Below are 21,932 nucleotides of genomic sequence, written 5' to 3' on the forward strand. Positions count from 1 at the left end.
GTATACCACACTACAGCCTCTCTACACTGTCCCTGTATCAGCAGCAGCAGCTCCTCCCCCTACACTGGCTGCTACACAGCACTATATCACACTACAGCCTATCTAACACTGTCCCTGTATCAGCAGCAGCAGCTCCTCTCCCTACACTGACTGCTACACAGCACTATATCACACTACAGCCTCTCTAACACTGTCCCTGTATCAGCAGCAGCAGCTCCTCCCCCTACACTGGCTGCTACACAGCACTATATCACACTACAACCTGTCTAACACTGTCCCTGTATCAGCAGCAGCAGCAGCAGCAGCTCCTCCTCCCCCTACACTGACTGCTACACAGCACTATATCACACTACAGCCTCTCTAACACTGTCCCTGCATCAGCAGCAGCTCCTCCCCCTACTCTGGCTGCTACAGAGCACTATATCACACTACAGCCTCTCTAACACTGTCCCTGTATCAGCAGCAGCAGCAGCAGCAGCTCCTCCTCCCCCTACACTGACTGCTACACAGCACTATATCACACTACAGCCTCTCTAACACTGTCCCTGTATCAGCAGCTGCAGCCTCTCTAACACTGCACCTGTATCAGCAGCAGCAGCTCCTCCTCCCCCTACACTGACTGCTACACACAGCACTATATCATACTACACACTACATCATTATTATTGATATTACTATATGGAATGCTTCTGTAGATGAGGCTGTTGTATAGCTACAGAAAATATAATAATAATAAGTATAGATTGCTGAGTGTAGGATAGTCCACAAATATAGGCTGCAATAAGTCTGTTCACCACACGATGGCAACCTTACACACAGGAAGTGATGTATCACAGCAGGAAGAGAATTTGCAGGAAGTGGAGAGAGCACACGGCTGGAGGAGGTAATTGTGTGATTGTTAGACATTGAGCAGAGCAAATGTCACAGTGGACATAGTTTGTTACTCCTGTCACTATCCTGATCACCCCCCTTGAAGTAATTGGCATACAAGAGAGTAGCTTCTGGTATAGTTGCCCCCTGTATAGATAGCTTGGTAAAGGTACATTCAGTATTGGTAGCTAGGAAAGGTGCCCCCAGTATAGCTAGCCAGGTATAGCTGCCCCAATATAGAGAGCTAGGTAAAGGGGCCCCCAGTATAGGTAGCCAGATATAGTTGCCCCGAGTATAGGTGCCTCCAGTGTAGGTAGCCAGGCATAAATTCCCCCAGTATAGGTAGCTTCTGGTATAGTTGCCCCTCTGTATAGATAGCTTGGTAAAGGTACACGCAGTATTATTGGTAGCTAGGGAAAGGTGCCCCCAGTATAGCTAGCCAGGTATAGCTGCCCCCATAAAGCTAGCTAGGTAAAAGTGCCCCCAGTAAAGCTAGCCAGGTATAGCTGCCCCCATATAGATAGCTAGGTAAAGGTGCCCCCAGTATAGCTAGCCAGTTATAGCTGCCCCATATAGATATCTAGGTAAAGGTGCCCCCAGTATAGCTAGCCAGGTATAGCTGCCCCCATATAGAGAGCTAGGTAAAGGTGCCTCCAGTATAGCTAGCCAGGTATAGTTGTCCCCTGTATAGATAGCTAGGTTAAGGTGCCACCAGTATATGTAGCCAGGTATAGCCGCCCCATATAGATAGCTAGGTAAAGGTGCCCCCGGTATAGCTGCCCCCATATAGATAGCTAGGTAAAGGTGCCCCCAGTATAGGTAGCCAAGTATTGCTGCCCCATATAGATAGCTAGGTAAAGGTGCCCCCAGTATAGGAAGCTTCTGGTATAGCTGCCCCCCATATGGATAGCTAGGTAAAGGTGCCCCCAGTATAGCTAGCCAGGTATAGTTGCCCCCTGTATAGATAGCTAGGTTAGGGTGCCATCAGTATAGGTAGCCCGCGTGTCTTCCGCTCACCCTGTCTTTCTGCGCTCACCCCAATCCTCCGCCCCTCTGCATAAATACAAGTAGCGGCTCACCTGATCCATGGATTCCAGCAGCAACCACAGGCCTCTCTTCCTCCTCACTGTTCCCCTAGTGCTCGACTTCTGCTGATGACATGATCAGCGTAAGCCGGCACTAGGGGAAGAGCGAGGTCTCTGATCACCGCAGGCTCAATGGGTTAGGTAAACCATTACTTGTATCTATGCGGAGGGGGGAGGAGAGGAGGACAGGGGAGCAGTGGAAGCATTGGGACGTAGCGTCAAGATTCGTCAGATCCAAATTGCAGTAAATGACCTCGGGATTCAAATTCATGAGTCTCAGATCTTTTAAAATATTTGTGGGATGTGTGGATTTGTTGCCCCACCTCTACTTTTATATAACTGATGTGACCTGTTTTCCAGTTTTCTAGTGGTCCCCCTACATGTGCCATAGATTATGGGGTGCTAGTCTACTTTAGGGGACCCAGTGGTAATCTGCATAGATAAGTCTGCTTCCTGCTTATGGAAAACTCACTACATTTGATCACCAAATTTTAAGAAATAAAGGGCCAGGGGGAAACACTGAAATGGCACACCTGGAGACTAAATTCCTTTTGCGCAGTGATGCTGGGCTATAACCATGACACAGCCACACACAACACTGTATATGGAGGTTTTGTGTTGCTGCAACTTACCACGTAACATAAAATCAGCAACAAATGCAGTAAGTACAGCAGGGTCAATGTCCTTGTGAGTCCTCAAAACGTTTTTGATGGTCAGGAAGAGTCCCCAAAAAGGACTATTGGGCGTTCCCTGGCTGGAGAACTGCAAATAGCAGAGCACCTAGGAAGCAGCTACACAGCACTGACTATGGTTGGCATTTCACCTTCCTAGTACTAATTCATTCCAGTCACATCAGAGACAAGACAGCATGTCCTTCCAGTATAGCCATGTCCCCCTGTGTACCCAGCATTGCCATTATCCTCCAGTATGTAATGTCCCCCACCCCAGTAATGCCATTTCTTCCCCAGTATAGCCATGTCCCCCTGTGTACCCAGCATTGCCATTATCCTTCAGTATATAATATCCCCACCCCAGTAATGCAATTTCTTTCCCAGTATAGCCATGTCCACCCTGTGTCCCCAGCATTGCCATTATCCTCTAGTATATAATGTCCCCCCACACCAGTAACTCCATTTCTCCCCCAGTATAGCCATGCCCACACTCCAGTATTGCTCCCTTCCCCCACCTTCATGCAGAGTAGTAAGAGGAAGGATTATATTGGTTTATAGCTAGCTGTCACAGTGTGCTCCAGTCCTCTGCTCCCATTAGCCTCAGTCTCTGCCTCTCCTCATATCCTCATCCATCTACCACTACCAGCACTGCTGTAACATCACAGGAATGGTAACAGTGGGAGGGGGATGTGAGGAGAGAAGGCCAGCTGGAGAGGAGGCAGAGGGAGGACAGGACTGCAGCAAGCTGTGAGTGTAGTGCACAGGCAGCTATAAACCAGTGATTGCATTGGGGCAGAGGCGTTTCTACTGCTAAGCAGCATGACCCACCCCGGGTGTCTTCATGTTGGGAGGTGACACCCTGAGCCCTGTGCAGCCACCCGTGTCCGCTGTGCTCGGCTCCCCCCAGCTTGCAGAGTATTGCGCGTGTGAAAGCCGTGCTGATCTTTCCTGCGCCTGGAGTCCAGTGCTGTCGACATCCTGTTTGCTCAGCTCTCTCCCTAGTGCTGGCACCTCTCCCTGCACGCATGAAATCACGTGATGCAGGAAGAGGGGCCAGATGCTAGGAGGAGAGCTGAGTGGACAGGAGGTCAGAAAATGCACAGCAGATGAGGTAAGCTATCAGCACAGCTTCCAAGCATGCAATACTCTGCATTGAATTTCTTAGCTGGGGTAGCCGAACACAACAGGGTCAACATTATGTACTTATATAGTGCTCACATCATCTGCAGCACTTTACAGAGTACATTGTCATGTCACTGACTGTCCGCAGAGGAGCTCACAATCTAATCCTACCATAGTCATAGTGTAATGTCCTACCATGTTATTATTATGTATTTATATAGCACTGACATCTTCTGCAGCACTGTATAGAGCACATAGTCATGTCACTGACTGTCCTCAAAGGGGCTCACAATCTGCAGTAATCCTACCACTGTCTAGCTGCTCACTACTTTTTCTTTCTTTTTTTTGAGGGGGGAAGGTGGCACTTGGTGTCAAATACCCTAGGTACGCCACTGCAATGGGGAGTGCTGGGGGAGGGGGATCCTGTATCAGCAGTTTCACCACTGACAACTGTGCAACCTAGATTATTTTCCTCTTACTATCTATCAAAAGGCAGCTGCATCCTGTACAGATCACATGACCAAATCACTGAGGATGGACGAGGACCAGAGTCACATGACCGAGAGGATATTCAACCTCACCCTGGAGATCATCTATCTGCTGACTGGAGAGGTGAGGAGGATTCTGGGAGGTCACATGGCATCACTTTTATCTCTAATAAGAAAAAAAAAACAGGTGACCAGAGTGGTGAGTGGGATTCATGTGACATTATTGTTGGTCTTTCCATACAGAGTTTTCCTCCAGTGAAGTCTGGTGATCATGTGACCATCACAGTTCCCTCATCTCACTCCCTGATATCTGAGGGACACAACAAGCAGAAGATTCTGGAAATCACCAGGAAGATGATAGAGCTGCTGACAGGAGAGGTGAGCGGTGCTGGGAATTATGGGATATTAATCAGTAACAGCAAGGGTTGTCTATGGGAGGTGACTGTATCATTGTGTGTCAGGATGTCACCGTCTATTTCTCCATGCAGGAGTGGCAGTATATAGAAGGACACAAGGACCTCTTTAAGGTAGCCATGATGGAGAATCAGCCTCACATCACATCACTGGGTAAGAGGAGACTTAAATTTCTTACAAAGGAGAGAGCAGTATGGGGTCCACCTAGATCCTCCATTATCTGATAAACACATAGAGACAATGTATTCAGTCAGTGTGTGTGTGTTTCCTACAGATGTATCCAGTAACAGAAACCCACCAGAGAGATGTACAGGTCCTCTTTACTCCCAGGATTGTCCACAGGAAGATCCCACCATCTCCCACCATTATCAGGTAGGTTGAAGTGACTGTCATCAGAGACTCCAGACTGTGTGACATTTTTTTCCTTCTGCATATCCTGTTGTCTGTCTTCACTTACTTTTAATTATCTCTCATTTTGTGCACTTAGGGTGGAGAATTGATACATGGAAGTGCTGTGGTTAAACAGGAAGAAGAGACATATGTGAGGAGTGATCAGCAGTCTATGGAGGAGGGTGTCATGCTGGTAACTATTAAAGAGGAAGAAGAAGAGGCGTATGTGAGGAGTGATCAGCAAGCTGTGGAGGAGGGTGACATGATGGAGGCATGTAAAGAGGAAGAAAAAGAGTTTTATGTGAGGAGTGAACAGAAGTCTGTGGAGGAGGGAAACATGATGGGAGCATCTAAAGAGAAAGACATTATTACAAGTTTAAGCAGTGGTGAGTGACAAACATTAGAAATTCTGCAAAATTATTAAATTGACCAAGATATTTATCTTTGGGTGCAGTATAGATCACATGAAGTGGGGTGAGGGATTGTGAGGAGTAATAGGGATGTGATGTGTGTAATGTGGCTGCACAGTGTGCCTGTAATGAGGTATAAACACACTATGTACACAGGGAATGTAAGAAGTAATAGGGGTGTGATGTGTAATGTGACTGCACAGTGTGCCTGTAATGAGGTATAAACACACTATGTACACAGGGAATGTGAGAAGTTATAGGGGTGTGATGTGTAATGTGACTGCACTGTGTGCCTGTAATGAGGTATAAACACACTGTACACAGGGAATGTGAGAAGTAATAGGGGTGTGATGTGTGTAATGTGACTGCACAGTGTGCATGTAATGAGGTATAAACACACTATGTACACAGGGAATGTGAGAAGTAATAGGGGTGTGATGTGTGTAATATGACTGCACAGTGTGTCTGTAATGGGGTATAAACACACTGTACACAGGGAATGTGAGAAGTAATAGGGGTGTGATGTGTGTAATATGACTGCACAGTGTGTCTGTAATGGGGTATAAACACACTATGTACACAGGAGATGTGAGAAGTAATAGGGGTGTGATGTGTGTAATGTGACTGCACAGTGTGCCTGTAATGAGGTATAAACACACTATGTACACAGGGAATGTGAGAAGTAATACGGGTGTGATGTGTAATGTGACTGCACAGTGTGCCTGTAATGAGGTATAAACACACTATGTACACAGGGAATGTGAGAAGTAAAAGAGGTGTGATGTGTGTAATGTGACTGCACAGTGTGCCTGTAATGAGGTATAAATACGCTATGTACAAACGGAATTTGTAAAAAGTAATAGTGGTGTGATGTGTGTAATGTGACTACACAGTGTGCCTGTAATGAGGTATAAACACACTATGTACACAGGGAATGTGAGAAGTAATAGGGGTGTGATGTGTAATGTGACTGCGCAGTGTGCCTGTAATGAGGTATAAACACACTATGCATACAGGGAATGTGATAAGTAATAGGGGAGTGATGTGTGTAATGTGACTGCACAGTGTGTCTGTAATGAGGTATAAACACATTATGCACACAGGGAATGTGAGAAGTAATAGGGGTGTGATGTGTAATGTGATTGCACAGTGTGCCTGTAATGAGGTATAAACACACTAGGTACACAGGGAATGTGAGAAGTAATAGGGGTGTGATGTGTAATGTGACTGCACAGTGTGCCTGTAATGAGGTATAAACACACTATGTACAGAGGGAATGTGAGAAGTAATAGGGGTGTGATGTGTAATGTGATTGCACAGTGTGCCTGTAATGAGGTATAAACACACTAGGTACACAGGGAATGTGAGAAGTAATAGGGGTGTGATGTGTAATGTGACTGCACAGTGTGCCTGTAATGAGGTATAAACACACTATGTACAGAGGGAATGTGAGAAGTAATAGGGGTGTGATGTGTGTAATGTGACTGCACAGTGTGCCTGTAATGAGGGATAAGCACACTATGTATGTTACAATAGCCTAAACAAGATATTATAAGACCATGTACTAACATTTTAGAAGTGACCTGAGTGAGAAAAAGTCAGATATGAGATTCTGAGCTGGTTATGACAGGAGCTGGTTAGGGGGTGAATGTGAGGAATCAAATAATACCCCATATGCAATGTGCTTTGATTATGAAGTTATAGGGATGATGTAAGCCCATTTTTTCTAACCTTTCTCGGTGAGCCCTTCCATCCCTCTGATTCATTTAGATGCCCATCTTTGTACCTGTTCTAGAAGGTAAATATCCTTCCTATATTGGGTCAGATGGATAGTGTGCTGGTAAGGAGGGTGTTGCCCTTGATGTGGGATTTGAGACTCTGACCAGGGTTTGAATTTTGTCTCAAGCCAGTACATAAAACATAACTATGTAAAGTGCCTGACTTCACATTTATCTATATTAAATGTCCCCTTTGTCTGTCCACATGGCCACACTATAGAAATGCTGCTGTAATATGTCACTGACCTGCTTAATGTTAATAATTCTGCATCATTCTGTATCCTCAGCAGAGATGGGAAACACTTGGGCAGTGACATGCTAATAACTCTGAGATGGTGCAAATCCTATGCTAATGATATGCAAAGTTATGCAGCTGCTGCATCTGGTCCATTTTTCAAGCTGCATTTGCATCAACTTGAATTTATCAGCAGCTCACTCAGGGGCATAACTACAAATTATGGGGCCCCCAGCAATATTTTGATGCCCCTCCAATGCTCACAGCCTGGAGGCCCATCTCACAAGGGTCATAAGACAAGTGTGGCCATCATAACCTTCACACCCATAACAAGTGTAGCCACAAAAACACCTGATCTGAAGGATGGGCCCCTTTATCAGAGGGAGTGAAGTAGTAGGTAAGGGCCCCTTAAAGCTCTGGCCCCCCCGGCTGCCGCAGTGTCTGCTCCCCTGAGCTCACTGACCCTCCCTAATGATATATGTATGTGGATTCATGATACCGTTGGCACTGTGGCTCTAGAGGGAGGAGGGACAATATCTGCATCAGCGATGGTCAGTCTAGGAGAGCTCATGGAGAAGCATGTGATCAGTGTGGTCAGGTGAGAGATGTGCAAGTCTCTCATTTGCTGGTCAGGATCATGTGCTAAAGTGAGATATAATCACTGCAAATCAGAGCTTTGCAAATCTATCAGCTGATCAAACAAGTCACATGCTTCTCCATGGGTTCTCCTAGACATGACATCACTGATCTGGCAAAAATAAGTAACCCTTCGCACACTTGCATACAAATGTTCAAACAAATGTATTCACAGATTCACTCATCCAGGCACAACTGTTATCCCTACAGCTAAGTTAAAAGCCGGGGTCTTTGTTCACAGAAGAATGCATTCTTATGCTTAGTCACCTACACTGCGCAGAAGTACCCAGGTAACCAGAGGTGATGTGCCTGAATTTATGTGTTTTGTTTTTTTCTCATTACTAATCTGGATCACCCCCGCTTTTGCAGAGAGATGGCGTGCTCTGGCTAGAGTTTCAGCAATACATTATTCAGAAAGGAAAGAGGATGGTCGGCACTGCTGTACAGCTTCCTTTATTTGGCAATGTGCAGACAAGTAGGCTGGGTGTTACATCATCACCTCACAGTCCATAAGAAGAGACTAAACACGTACCGGTGCGGGGGTGGATAACAGGCGGATGAATCGTTATGGTCAGTAACACCTCACAAGTGTGCACCGCTGGGTGTAGAGCTTCTAGAGAACCCGAGGCGGCATACTGAAATCCTAATAGGACCCAGAGGCATGTCGTGTGCACAATGACATGCCTCTGAGTCATTCTATTGCCACTGCCAGCCAGTCCCCCCCCCCCCCCCCCCCGCACTCTAAGAATTGTAGTAAAATAGGGATCAATACTCAAGTCCAGTCTCTCATACATTAGGGCTCTTAACTTGCACTTCAAAATATGGAGGGGTAAATGGCAAGCCACAGTATTCTCCCCCCCCCCCTCCAATATGAAAGGACTCCCCAGATCAGATGGCCAAACGGGCCCGACAGCGCCTCATGGGCATAGGCCACCCCTCAGCCACACTGGCAACCTCTGCTGGGCTCTTGTTATTCCAGTCCGGAGAAGCCACCTTCAGCTCTGACCAGCCGATAACCCCCTGCTTTCTGCTGTCCCCTCTTAAAGCGGAATATAACCCTGCATTTCAACTTTGCTCTAAAACATTATTTACAGTATATTATATGCAACCAGCATTTTTTTTTTACTAGACCAGCATTGGAAGGGTTACACAGAGTTTTAAAGTTCCTGGAGATTTCTGCAGATGCATCCAAAGCTCAGATAGTTACATTTTGTTTACATAAATGTATCTAAGTGTTGAATGTGACTCACTCTCTCTGACTGAGCTGGAGGACAGCCAAAGTGTGTAACATTCAACACTTAAATACATTTATGTAAACAAAATGTATCTATCTGAGCTTCGGATGCATCTGCAGTTCTTTCCAGGAACTTTAAAACTCTGTGTAACCCTTCCAATGCTGGTCTAGTAAAAAAAAATGCTGGTTGCATATAATATGAGCAAAAAGAAATGGTCCGCACTTGTCAATGAAGGTTTCCTTTATTGTTGGACATATCCAAAACATCCGAGGCAAACATCAGATAGCTGACATGTTTCGGACTAACTGTCCTTAATCATAGCTAACAGAGTAATGACCATCTGGACATATAAATAGTGTCTGCACAAGGTTACCGCCCCCAGGTCCCACCCGCACGGGCGGAGTCACCTGGGCAGGTGCAGAATAAAAACACATATGCAAATATACAAAAATAAAATTACATGAAATGTAAAGTGAAAACTATTTATAAAACAAGGAACAGCGTTCTCAGATTTAAGACAAACAAATAATAAGGGGTATACATGCAGAGAGCAAAGAGAGAAAAAATCATGTAATAGTGGTGAGGTCCCATCTGGCATTTAAGCCATGTGGGATTCTAGTATTTAGTTCAAATATCCACTCGGCTTCTCTCCGCAATAATTTTTTGCGCAGGTCGCCGCCTCTTGTGGACGGCATGACTCTCTCTATACCACAATATGAAAAATTAGTCATATCCCCCCTGTGGACTTCCCGAAAATGTTTCGCCACATTACTGATGTGAGAGGTATGCCAACCTGCACCCAAGTAATGTTCTGCTATCCTCTCCCTCAAGGGCCGGGTGGTGCACCCCACATACTGCAGGGAACAAACCCCACAGGTAATGAGGTACACCACATATCTAGTACCACAGTTAATGAACTGTTTGATGTTGTAACTTCGGCCCGTTGAGAGAGAGACGGCGACTTTGGCACTGCCATGTACACGACAATATCTGCAGGTCGGCACACCACATCTGAAGGAGCCGACAGTTGACAACCACGTTCTACAGGTGGACCCAGAGTTAAATAGACTAGGGGACAACATCTGTCCCAAAGTTGGCGCTCTTCTACTAGAAAACCTGACTCCGTTTTGTAAAACTGATGTGAGGCCACTGTCCGCCTGTAAGACCGGAAGGTATCTAGCAACTATATCAACAACTTTCTTGTATTCAGATGAATACATTGTGACAAAGGTGGGTCTGGAGGGTTCTAATTGATGGGGTTCTGGAGTATTAACTAAGTCGATTCTAGATCTCCTGTCCACTCTGGATCTACCCCGTTTAATGCACCATCCTGGATACCTCCTTTCCTTAAGGCGAGCTTCCACCACATTCAATTCGTGTTCTAGATTGCAAGAGTCGGAACAATTCCGCTTCGCTCTTACAAATTCGCCCACAGGTATGCCACGTATGGTGTGGGCAGGATGGCAACTGTCTGCCCTCAAAACAGTGTTACCACTACATGGCTTTCTGTAGGTAGTAGTCACAATTACGCCCTGAATGGGGTCACCTCTAAGAGTCAAATCAAGATAACTAATGGAATCCTCACCCACGGAGTAAGTAAACTGTAAGTTCTGGTTATTGCTACCAAAATATTCAACCAGAGACCTGACCTCCGCACTATTGCCATTCCATATGATTAACAGGTCGTCGATGTACCTCCCGTACCACACAGCACTTTCCAGCAGACGACAGGCTCCCCCAAACAAATAGCGCTCCTCCCACCATCCCATGTAAAGATTAGCAAGGGACGGTGAGAATTTGGCGCCCATGGAGGCGCCTTGCCTCTGGAGGAAGAACCTGCCGTCAAACATGAAGTAATTGTGGGCCAGGAGGTACTCGACGGCCATCAAGATGAATGTGCAGAGGTCGGCTGGATAATCGGCATAACGGGTAAGATGGAACTCCAGGGATTGAAGTGCCAGGTCATGTGGGATACAAGAATACAAGGACTTTACATCAATGGTTACCCACGAGTAATTGTCCTGCCATTGGAAATCTTCCAAGCTGGCTAGTAAATGTTTTGTATCCTTCACATAACCCGGCAATCGCCTAACAAGGGGCTGTAGCAGAGAGTCCACCCAACAACCCAGGCGCTCGCCCAGAGAGCCAATGCCCGCCACTATGGGTCTCCCCTCTGGAGGATAGCCCGGCTTGTGGATCTTTGGCAAGTGGTGAAAGATGGGCACAACAGGAGATTTAACCCCCAAATATTCCGACATTTTATGATCAAATATTCCCATACTTTCACCACAAGATAGGAGGCTGAATAGCTTCTGCTGGAAATCAACAGTGGGGTTAGTCTTCAAGACCATATATGTGTCACTGTCCTCCAATTGCCTTAAAGCCTCATTTCTATACATATCACTGTCGAGAACGACCACCGATCCCCCCTTGTCTGCGTTTCTGATGACAATTTTGTCATTCTTCTGCAGACTCCTGAGGGCTAGTCGCTCCGCAGCAGTGATATTAGATGGACCTGCACCAGTCAAGTTGCCAGCCAAATCAAGGAGATCTTTCTCCACCAAATCTTGGAAATTCTCCACATGCAAAGACCTCTCTGAAATCGGATAAAAATCCGGGTTTCTTATGCCGACTGGTTTGACATCATTCAGAGTCACCATACCCGCGCTATCAGACGACAAGGCGTCTAATGTCCACCTAGCGCGGGTATTGCTGAAGTCCCCGATTTGGGGGATGTCAAAAGTCCGCAGAGAGGACTGAGCCTGTGAGGAGTCGTCCCCTTGATCAAAATGCTTCCTGAGTAACAATGATCTAACAAATTTATTGACATCCAAAAGAGTTTCGAAAACATTCAAGTGGCAAGTAGGTGCAAAAGACAAGCCCTTAGAAAGGATCTTTATTTCAATATCACTTAATACATGTTTAGACAAATTCACCACATTATTGGATTGATCTCCATCATGAGAAAAGGTGGGTAATTTACCACGATTTCTCATACCTGCTCTCCGCGTTTTCCTCCTCTGCCCCCTCCCCTCTTCCTGTGAAACTTGTGCCTCCTGTAATAGGATGGCTGACCCTGCAAGTTTTTTGACCCTGACAGTTGCTCCACATGCTGGCTCCCTGACTGCGGCTGCACCCCTGACTGGGGGTCACCAGCAGGAAACGCTGGTGCCTCCTGAACAACTGTTGCCTCAGGGGAACTAAAACTGACCTTGCGTTTATTGTGTTTATCACGGGATCGTGATCTCGGTCGATGTGACCAACTTTGGGACAGATGTTGTCCCCTAGTCTATTTAACTCTGGGTCCACCTGTAGAACGTGGTTGTCAACTGTCGGCTCCTTCAGATGTGGTGTGCCGACCTGCAGATATTGTCGTGTACATGGCAGTGCCAAAGTCGCCGTCTCTCTCTCAACGGGCCGAAGTTACAACATCAAACAGTTCATTAACTGTGGTACTAGATATGTGGTGTACCTCATTACCTGTGGGGTTTGTTCCCTGCAGTATGTGGGGTGCACCACCCGGCCCTTGAGGGAGAGGATAGCGGAACATTACTTGGGTGCAGGTTGGCATACCTCTCACATCAGTAATGTGGCGAAACATTTTCGGGAAGTCCACAGGGGGGATATGACTAATTTTTCATATTGTGGTATAGAGAGAGTCATGCCGTCCACAAGAGGCGGCGACCTGCGCAAAAAATTATTGCGGAGAGAAGCCGAGTGGATATTTGAACTAAATACTAGAATCCCACATGGCTTAAATGCCAGATGGGACCTCACCACTATTACATGATTTTTTCTCTCCTTGCTCTCTGCATGTATACCCCTTATTATTTGTTTGTCTTAAATCTGAGAACGCTGTTCCTTGTTTTATAAATAGTTTTCACTTTACATTTCATTTAATTTTATTTTTGTATATTTGCATATGTGTTTTTATTCTGCACCTGCCCAGGTGACTCCGCCCGTGCGGGTGGGACCTGGGGGCGGTAACCTTGTGCAGACACTATTTATATGTCCAGATGGTCATTACTCTGTTAGCTATGATTAAGGACAGTTAGTCCGAAACATGTCAGCTATCTGATGTTTGCCTCGGATGTTTTGGATATGTCCAACAATAAAGGAAACCTTCATTGACAAGTGCGGACCATTTCTTTTTGCTCATGATTATTGGACTTGCTGACCAGGTCGTGCACTGTCGTGGAGTGTGGTGAGATGTAGCGGTGTTCACTCTACATATAGTTCTTGCATATAATATACTGTAAATAATGTTTTAGAGCAAAGTTGAAATGCAGGGTTATATTCCGCTTTAAAAGATCGCCAGGCTAGCGACAATCTGCTTGTTGCTAGCCTGCTTTGTTTATGTGAGGCTGTCAATCAGCCTCCTCCGCATCAACCCTCAATAAGTTGCTCCCCCCCTCCATTCTCTGCCTCTATTAGCTTCCTCCAATAGGAAGTCAAGCCGCGACCCAGGAGTACTTACACCACTACTCGCATCTAGTATCCACTACTGGCCCCTGTATAAGACCTCAGTGCTGTTGGAGACAGGTCTGCTGGTCCTAGTAGTGCACCGCCCATAACCCAATAATCCTTCACCACCACTACTGGCATCTAGTATTCACTTATTCCTCCCCAATTATCTCCGTGTGTGGCCAATTTCCTGTTGGAGGGGTTATAAACGTGTATGTATTTCCTGTAGGAGGGGTTATAAATGTGTATGTATTTTTAGTAGACATGTAATACTCCAGCAAAGCTCAATGTGTGAGGGTCTCCAAGGTGTGTCATAGAACAAATTCAGGAAGCACTCCCTCTAGGGGTGGGAATAGGGAGCAAATATCCTATAGAGAAGAAGCAGCTCTGGATTTTACATATAGACGCCATGTGGCAACTAGGCCTTACTGACTACATGTATTTGTCTTCCTTGCTACAGCCTTACCATAAAACACACTGCTGACTATTCCAGCCAGATTCTCTGCTCTGCATGGCCTGCCCTATATTCATCATGGGATATTATGTTAGTGGCTTGTATAATTAGCTGCTGCAGCAGGACTTGTAATTCCATTAGGAATAGCGGCCGTGTTGTTTGGCCTCGCTCTCCCTGACCTCCCCACACTGTAATCTTGGATTGCAGGTTACTATTACAGTAAAGCACTTTCTCCAACTAGAACAGATATAGCCCCGCCCCCTTGTCATAGCCTCTGAAGAAGCGCCTGTGTGTGAAACTGCCGTCAGGCTCCCAGCAACCAGCACCCACCATTACCCACCCCCGCACCGGTACGTGTTTAGTCTCTTCTTATGGACTGTGAGGTGATGATGTAACACACAGCCTACTTGTCTGCACATTGCCAAATAAAGGAAGTTGTACAGCAGTGCCGACCATCCTCTTTCCTCTCATCCCTAATGATAATTGTTCCTCCCCTCAGAATTCTCTAACAGGAAGTGATGATGTTTCTCTATTTGCAGGGCGGAGTCCCGGCATCAGGAACCTCTCAGAGACTCGTCTCTCTGTATCCACAGACTGTACAACGGATGATGATGTCACTGGACAAGAGTCTCCTGCAGATATCCTGGTTACCCCAAATATTCCTTCAGACTCGCCTCACCTGTCTAACCCTGAGGGGCCTCATACCCAGCACAGCTCTCCCCCTGCTGGAGGGTCTTATTCCTGTTGCATATGTGGGAAAAGTTTTGTTTGGAAATCACTTCTTGTCAGACATGAGACATCTCACACTGGTGAGAAGCCCTATTCATGTGCTGAGTGTGGGAAATGTTTTGCACAGAAAGCAAATCTTTTTTCACATAAGAGATCTCATACGGGTGAGAAGCCCTTTTCATGTTTTATATGTGGAAAATGTTTTGGGCATAAAACAAACCTTGTCACGCATGAGAGATTTCACACTGGTGAGAAGCCCTACACATGTACTGAGTGTGGGAAATCTTTTGGGTTTAAATCACATCTTGTCAGTCATGAGAGATCTCACACTGGTGAGAAGCCCTATTCATGTGCTGAATGTGGGAAATGTTTTGGGCGTAAATCATTGCTTGTCAATCACAAGAGATCTCACACTGGGGAAAAGCCCTATTCGTGTGCTGAGTGTGGGAAATGTTTTGGGCATAAAAAAAGTCTTGACAGACATGAAAGAGCTCACACTGGGGAAAAGCCCTATTCATGTGCTGAGTGTGGGAAATGTTTTGGGCGTAAATCACTGCTTGTCAGTCATGAGAGAATTCACACTGGTGAGAAGCCGTATTCATGTGCTGAGTGTGGGAAATGTTTTGTTTTTAAATCAGATCTTGTCAGACATGAGAGATCTCACACTGGGGAGAAGCCGTATTCATGTGCTCAGTGTGGGAAATGTTTTAGGTGTAAATCACTGCTTGTCAGTCATGAGAGAATTCACACTGGTGAGAAGCCATATTCATGTGTTGAGTGTGGGAAATGTTTTAGGCATAAAAAAAGTCTTAACATACATGAAAGAACTCACACTGGTGAGAAGCCCTATTCATGCACTGAGTGTGGCAAATGTTTTGGAGACAGAGGAGGCCTTGCCCTCCACGAGAGATCTCACACTAATGAAAAGCCCTATTCATGTGCTGAGTGTGGTAAATGTTTTGGGCATAAAACAAATCTTGCCAGGCATGAGAGATCCCACACTGGGGAGAAACCCTACTCATGTGCTGAGTGTGGGAAATGTTTTGGGTATAAAAATAGTCTTAACATACATGAAAGAACTCACACTAATGAGAAGACCTATTAGGGGAAATGTTTTGGGCATAAAACAAATCTTGTCAGTCATAATCATCACTCTAATGAGAAAACCAATTCATGCCTGGGTGTGGGAAATGATTTTCTTGTTTGTTTGTTTGTTTTTAGCAAAACCCAGCCTTTTCATACATGAGAGAACTTTCACTGGTGAGAAGTCTTATTAATGTTCTGAGTGTGGGAAGTATTTTGGTAGTAAATCAAACCTTGTTGCACATAAAAGATCTCATACTGGTGAGAAGCCCTAATCGTGCTGACTGGGGGAAATATTTTAGGTGTAAATCACTGGGCTATAAATCTTCTTTTTCAAAGTCTCTTATTTCTTGCAAAGTGTACACAGAAGTATCTTTACACAGAATTCTGATTAATTAAAGTTACGTATTATTTGTTAATTTAGAACATCAAATACTACATATTTGTAGTTGTGTTTTTATTTACATTGAACTCTTTCTGGAAATGGCTAAGTACCCCTATACTCATTTACCTGGGGAGGGGGCGAGCATCTGGCTTTGCCAGCCCTTCTTTCCAGAGCTCCTCACCCATACCATGGACCATGCGGGATGGTATAGCTCAGGGTGCGGAGGCCCACATGGCCGGGTCTCCGCATTCTGGCTATTCCAGTCTGCATGGGGGATTAGGGGTTAAACAGGCTCAGGAGGTGGGGCCCTGCAGCTTTATTTTATTTCCCAAGCTGGGAACAACAAAAACTTTTTTCTTGGTCCAAAAATACAGTAGTTGAAGTGGGCATGGGATTATTATACAGCCATATTGTGGCTGTATAGCAGTGTTTTCCCCAGAATTTTTCTCCAGACAGGTGGCATGAAAAAGTAGCTGGGTGGGGTGCGAGGTGGAAATGCAGGGCTGGTGCAACTCTGCTTACAGCACAGGAGGAGAATAAGGAGGACAGCTGGGTGCCCACCAAAATTAGCCGGGTGGAGCTAAAAGAGCCTGGGGAGAGCACTGTATAGCAATCCTCGGCCAGCCATTGAAATTTTGTTATAAATTAACATTACTCAAAGTGCTCAAAATTGCTGACGGGTCATCAAAATTTCAAATACTTACAGGCCCAATTTTGTAATATAAGAGCGAACAGAGGCACCAGCAGGATAAAAGGTACTAAAAAGTTTAAAATTCCTCAGGAGGTGGTGGTGGACTCGCCTCCTTGAAGTAGACAAGATACTGTCAGCTTTTTAACAATGCAGGTTTATTTATATACTCCAGACAACCATGCAACGCGTTTCACAGGTAAATTCCCGCTTCCTCAGGCAATAACAAATAGGAGTACACGCAGTACAGTGTCAAGGTCACGATAAGCGCCTCTGTTACAGGGGTCAATCTCCATCTCTTATTTCCTTATCTACAGAGAGTGACTTTTAATCCTGGTGTGAGTGAGGACAGGTCTAATCTCCTCACCTGCCTGTACATTGGTTACCTGTTACCTAGGAGGTAACCCACTTTTGTGAGTATACACACTATATACTTTTCAATTCCAACCTATAGTGTTGCTTATTACACTATATTGGGCTCTCGGTGTCCCCACTTTTGTTTAGGCCCAATTTTGTGTACACTTGTAATCGGCATTCATAATTCTTTTCAATTACGAATGCCGATTATGAACTTGAAATTGCGATTACTGGTCGGTAATTTAAACAGGGACAAGGATGTGGGTGCTCTGTTCTGCTACTTGTTGTTTGAGGAGGACTGTTACATCTTCGGGAAGATACCATTTATTGGCTAACTTAAAAGAATTTGAGTAAGCAAGCATTCAGCTATTCTGAAATAGCAGAAAGCTTGGTTACTCTTATTCTTTTAAGGGTGCCATATCCACTTCTTTTTAAGCAATACCAGTTGCCTGGCTATCCTGCTGATCCTCTGCCTCTAATACTTCTAGCTATTGCCCCTGAACAAGCATGCCGCAGATCAGGTGTTTCTGACCTTGTCAGATTATTATTATTATTATTTAGTATTTATATAGCGCCGACATATTACGCAGCACTGTACAGTGTATATATATATCTTGTCACTAACTGTCCCTCAAAGGAGCTCACAATCTAATCCCTACAATTGCCATATGTCTATATTATGTAGTGTAAGTACTGTAGTCTAGGGCCAATTTTAGGGGGAGCCAATTAACTTATCCGTATGTTTTTGGAATGTGGGAGGAAACCAGAGTGCCCGGAGGAAACCCACTCAGACACGGAGAGAACATACAAACTCTTTGCAGATAGTGCCCTGGCTGGGATTCGAACCAGGGACCCAGCGCTGCAAGGCGAGAGAGCTAACCACTACGCCACCGTGCTGCCCATCTGACCTTGTCAGATCTCACAAGAATACCTGCATGCTTGTTTCTGGTGTTATTCAGACACTACTGCAGCCAAATAGACCAGCAGGGCTGCCAGGCAACTAGTATTGTGTAAAATAAATAAATATGGCAGCCTCCATATACCTCTTACTACAGTCATCCATTAAGTTAGCCAATAAATGGTATCATCCTGATTCAAAACCTCTTGCTTTTACTTACGGCTAACATGGTACAATACTCTATTGATTTAAATATTGATTTTGATTTAAAAAAGAAAATTCAAAATACTTCATTGGCTTACATTACAGCTACCCAGTGAAATTTTAAATGTGTTTTTTACAAGAAAATGGAAGCCCTAGGTGTGTGTAAGGGGGCTACAAAGGACCAAAAAGCCCTCTTACTAAAATGTTATGCAAAACAAGTTTGCCTTCTTAAAACAGATGGAATTTGTGATTATTCCGAGTGGAGTGAGAATATGATGCATCCCACAATGCATCACTGCTGAATATGCAAATCATCCTTTGTTGTCACTACAAGATAGGGGGCTGGTGTGAATGCGAGATAGGGGGCTGGTGTGAATGCGAGATAGGGGGCTGGTGTGAATGCGAGATAGGGGGCTGGTGTGAATGCGAGATAGGGGGCTGGTGTGAATGCGAGATAGGGGGCTGATGTGAATGCGAGATAGGGGGCTGATGTGAATGCGAGATAGGGGGCTGGTGTGAATGCGAGATAGGGGGCTGGTGTGAATGCGAGATAGGGGGCTGGTGTGAATGCGAGATAGGGGGCTGATGTGAATGCGAGATAGGGGGCTGGTGTGAATGCGAGATAGGGGGCTGGTGTGAATGCGAGATAGGGGGCTGGTGTGAATGCTAGATAGGGAGCTAGTGTGACTGCGAGATAGGGGGCTGGTGTGAATGTGAGATAGGGGGCTGGTGTGAATGCGAGATAGGGGGCTGGTGTGAATGCGAGATAGGGGGCTGGTGTGAATGCGAGATAGGGGGCTGGTGTGACTGCGAGATAGAGGGCTGGTGTGAATGTGAGATAGGGGGCTGGTGTGAACGTGAGATAGGGGGCTGGTGTGAATGCTAGATAGGGAGCTAGTGTGACTGCGAGATAGGGGGCTGGTGTGAATGTGAGATAGGGGGCTGGTGTGAATGTGAGATAGGGGGCTGATGTGAATGCGAGATAGGGGGCTGATGTGAATGCGAGATAGGGGGCTGGTGTGAATGCGAGATAGGGGGCTGGTGTGAATGCGAGATAGGGGGCTGGTGTGAATGCGAGATAGGGGGCTGGTGTGAATGCGAGATAGGGGGCTGGTGTGAATGCGAGATAGGGGGCTGGTGTGAATGCGAGATAGGGGGCTGATGTGAATGCGAGATAGGGGGCTGGTGTGAATGCGAGATAGGGGGCTGGTGTGAATGCGGGATAGGGGGCTGGTGTGAATGCTAGATAGGGAGCTAGTGTGACTGCGAGATAGGGGGCTGGTGTGAATGTGAGATAGGGGGCTGGTGTGAATGCGAGATAGGGGGCTGGTGTGAATGCGAGATAGGGGGCTGGTGTGAATGTGAGATAGGGGGCTGGTGTGAATGCGAGATAGGGGGCTGGTGTGAATGCGAGATAGGGGGCTGATGTGACTGCGAGATAGGGAGCTGGTGTGTATGTGAGATAGGGAGCTGGTGTGAATGCGAGATAGGGGGCTGGTGTGAATGTGAGATAGGGGGCTGGTGTGAATGCGAGATAGGGGGCTGGTGTGAATGCGAGATAGGGGGCTGATGTGACTGCGAGATAGGGAGCTGGTGTGAATGCGAGATAGGGGGCTGGTGTGACTGCGAGATAGGGGGCTGATGTGAATGCGAGATAGGGGGCTGGTGTGACTGCGAGATAGGGGGCTGATGTGAATGCGAGATAGGGGGCTGGTGTGAATGTGAGATAGGGGGCTGGTGTGAATGTGAGATAGGGGGCTGGTGTGACTGCGAGATAGGGAGCTGGTGTGAATGCGAGATAGGGGGCTGGTGTGAATGTGAGATAGGGGGCTGGTGTGAATGCGAGATAGGGGGCTGGTGTGAATGCGAGATAGGGGGCTGATGTGACTGCGAGATAGGGAGCTGGTGTGAATGCGAGATAGGGGGCTGGTGTGACTGCGAGATAGGGGGCTGGTGTGACTGCGAGATAGGGGGCTGATGTGAATGCGAGATAGGGGGCTGGTGTGACTGCGAGATAGGGGGCTGATGTGAATGCGAGATAGGGGGCTGGTGTGAATGTGAGATAGGGGGCTGGTGTGAATGTGAGATAGGGGGCTGGTGTGACTGCGAGATAGGGAGCTGGTGTGAATGCGAGATAGGGGGCTGGTGTGAATGCGAGATAGGGGGCTGGTGTGAATGCGAGATAGGGGGCTGGTGTGAATGCAAGATAGGGGGCTGGTGTGAATGCGAGATAGGGGGCTGGTGTGACTGCGAGATAGGGAGCTAGTGTGATTGCAAGGTATTTATAATAAATGCCTGTAATGCTGGGTACACACGATATGTTTTTCCCCTCGATTTTCCACCCGATCATTTTTTTCTGCTCGATTCTGCACTCAATTCTCTTATCTTCCGCTCGTTTTTCTTATCTTTTTTTCCATTCACTTCTATGAGAAATTGAGGGCAGAATCGATCAGAAGGAATATCAGACATGTCGGGAATTATCTATCGAATTCATCTATCGAGCTGAAAAACATGTACCCAGCACAAGACCATCTGGGCCAGGTGACTTTCTAGTGGGTAGTTTATTAATAGTGCCTAATATTTCAGTTTGTGAGATATGGGAGGTTTAGCTGTCTCTTTGCTCACAGCACATTTTGGGGAAGGACTCTGATGTAACAAAGTGATCTATCCTCTTGTTATTGGGTGACTCCCTTTCAGATTACAAGTGCTTATAGAATTTGTGTAAAAGACCTCATAGATTCTCTTATGATTTTCAGTGACTGTTCCTTTATTTGATTGTATCTTATGTATGAGATTAAAGTTATCGACCTGCTTCAGTTTGCCGGCATTTTGCTTTGTTTGTTGGCTTGTCTATAATACTTTGCCCTTGTCCAGCGCAGAGCCTTCTCTGTACTATTGGCTAATATAGCATTCACTTGCAGCTCCGTGTCTTTATTCCATTCTAAGATATATCTGGCTGGTGCTGCTTCATGAGCCACGGATCATCAATCTGCAGCTTATATTGTAAATTCTCCACTTGGCTTTTTAGCCAGGAACATTTTTAAGTCAGTATGGCCCTGACAAAGCCCTTGTGGGCCAGACAAACATATTGTGGGTGGATCCATTAGTATCATTACCAGTAAAGTAATGATTTAGTTCAGCCCTAATTTCATTTTTGCAAACAGTAGTAGATGACTGGCAGACACTCCGAACAACTGCTGTAGTGTATAAGATTAGATCCTGAATGGATTGTAAATAGATACGTCCAAGCAGTGTGCTTGTGTGCACGCGCCTCAGAGGAGGCAAGGTTCACACCACAGCGAGGCGGTCGTGGAACCGTGCACCCTCTGGCGCCCA

General features: G+C 46.1%; 1 protein-coding gene across 1 annotated transcript; it reads left to right on the forward strand.

Moving 5' to 3' along the window:
- The first annotated feature begins 869 nt into the window (after positions 1-869).
- LOC137535476 (oocyte zinc finger protein XlCOF22-like) lies at positions 870-16,499 on the forward strand. Its single transcript, XM_068257308.1, has 7 exons — positions 870-883; positions 4,241-4,360; positions 4,480-4,614; positions 4,725-4,803; positions 4,925-5,022; positions 5,138-5,426; positions 14,792-16,499. Exons 2-7 carry the CDS (start codon positions 4,265-4,267, stop codon positions 16,084-16,086), a joined length of 1,992 nt encoding a protein of 663 aa, XP_068113409.1. The 5' UTR covers positions 870-883; positions 4,241-4,264; the 3' UTR covers positions 16,087-16,499.
- The last annotated feature ends 5,433 nt before the right edge of the window (positions 16,500-21,932 follow it).

This window comes from Hyperolius riggenbachi, chromosome 10 (genome assembly GCF_040937935.1).
Source record: "Hyperolius riggenbachi isolate aHypRig1 chromosome 10, aHypRig1.pri, whole genome shotgun sequence".
Taxonomy (NCBI): domain Eukaryota; kingdom Metazoa; phylum Chordata; class Amphibia; order Anura; family Hyperoliidae; genus Hyperolius; species Hyperolius riggenbachi.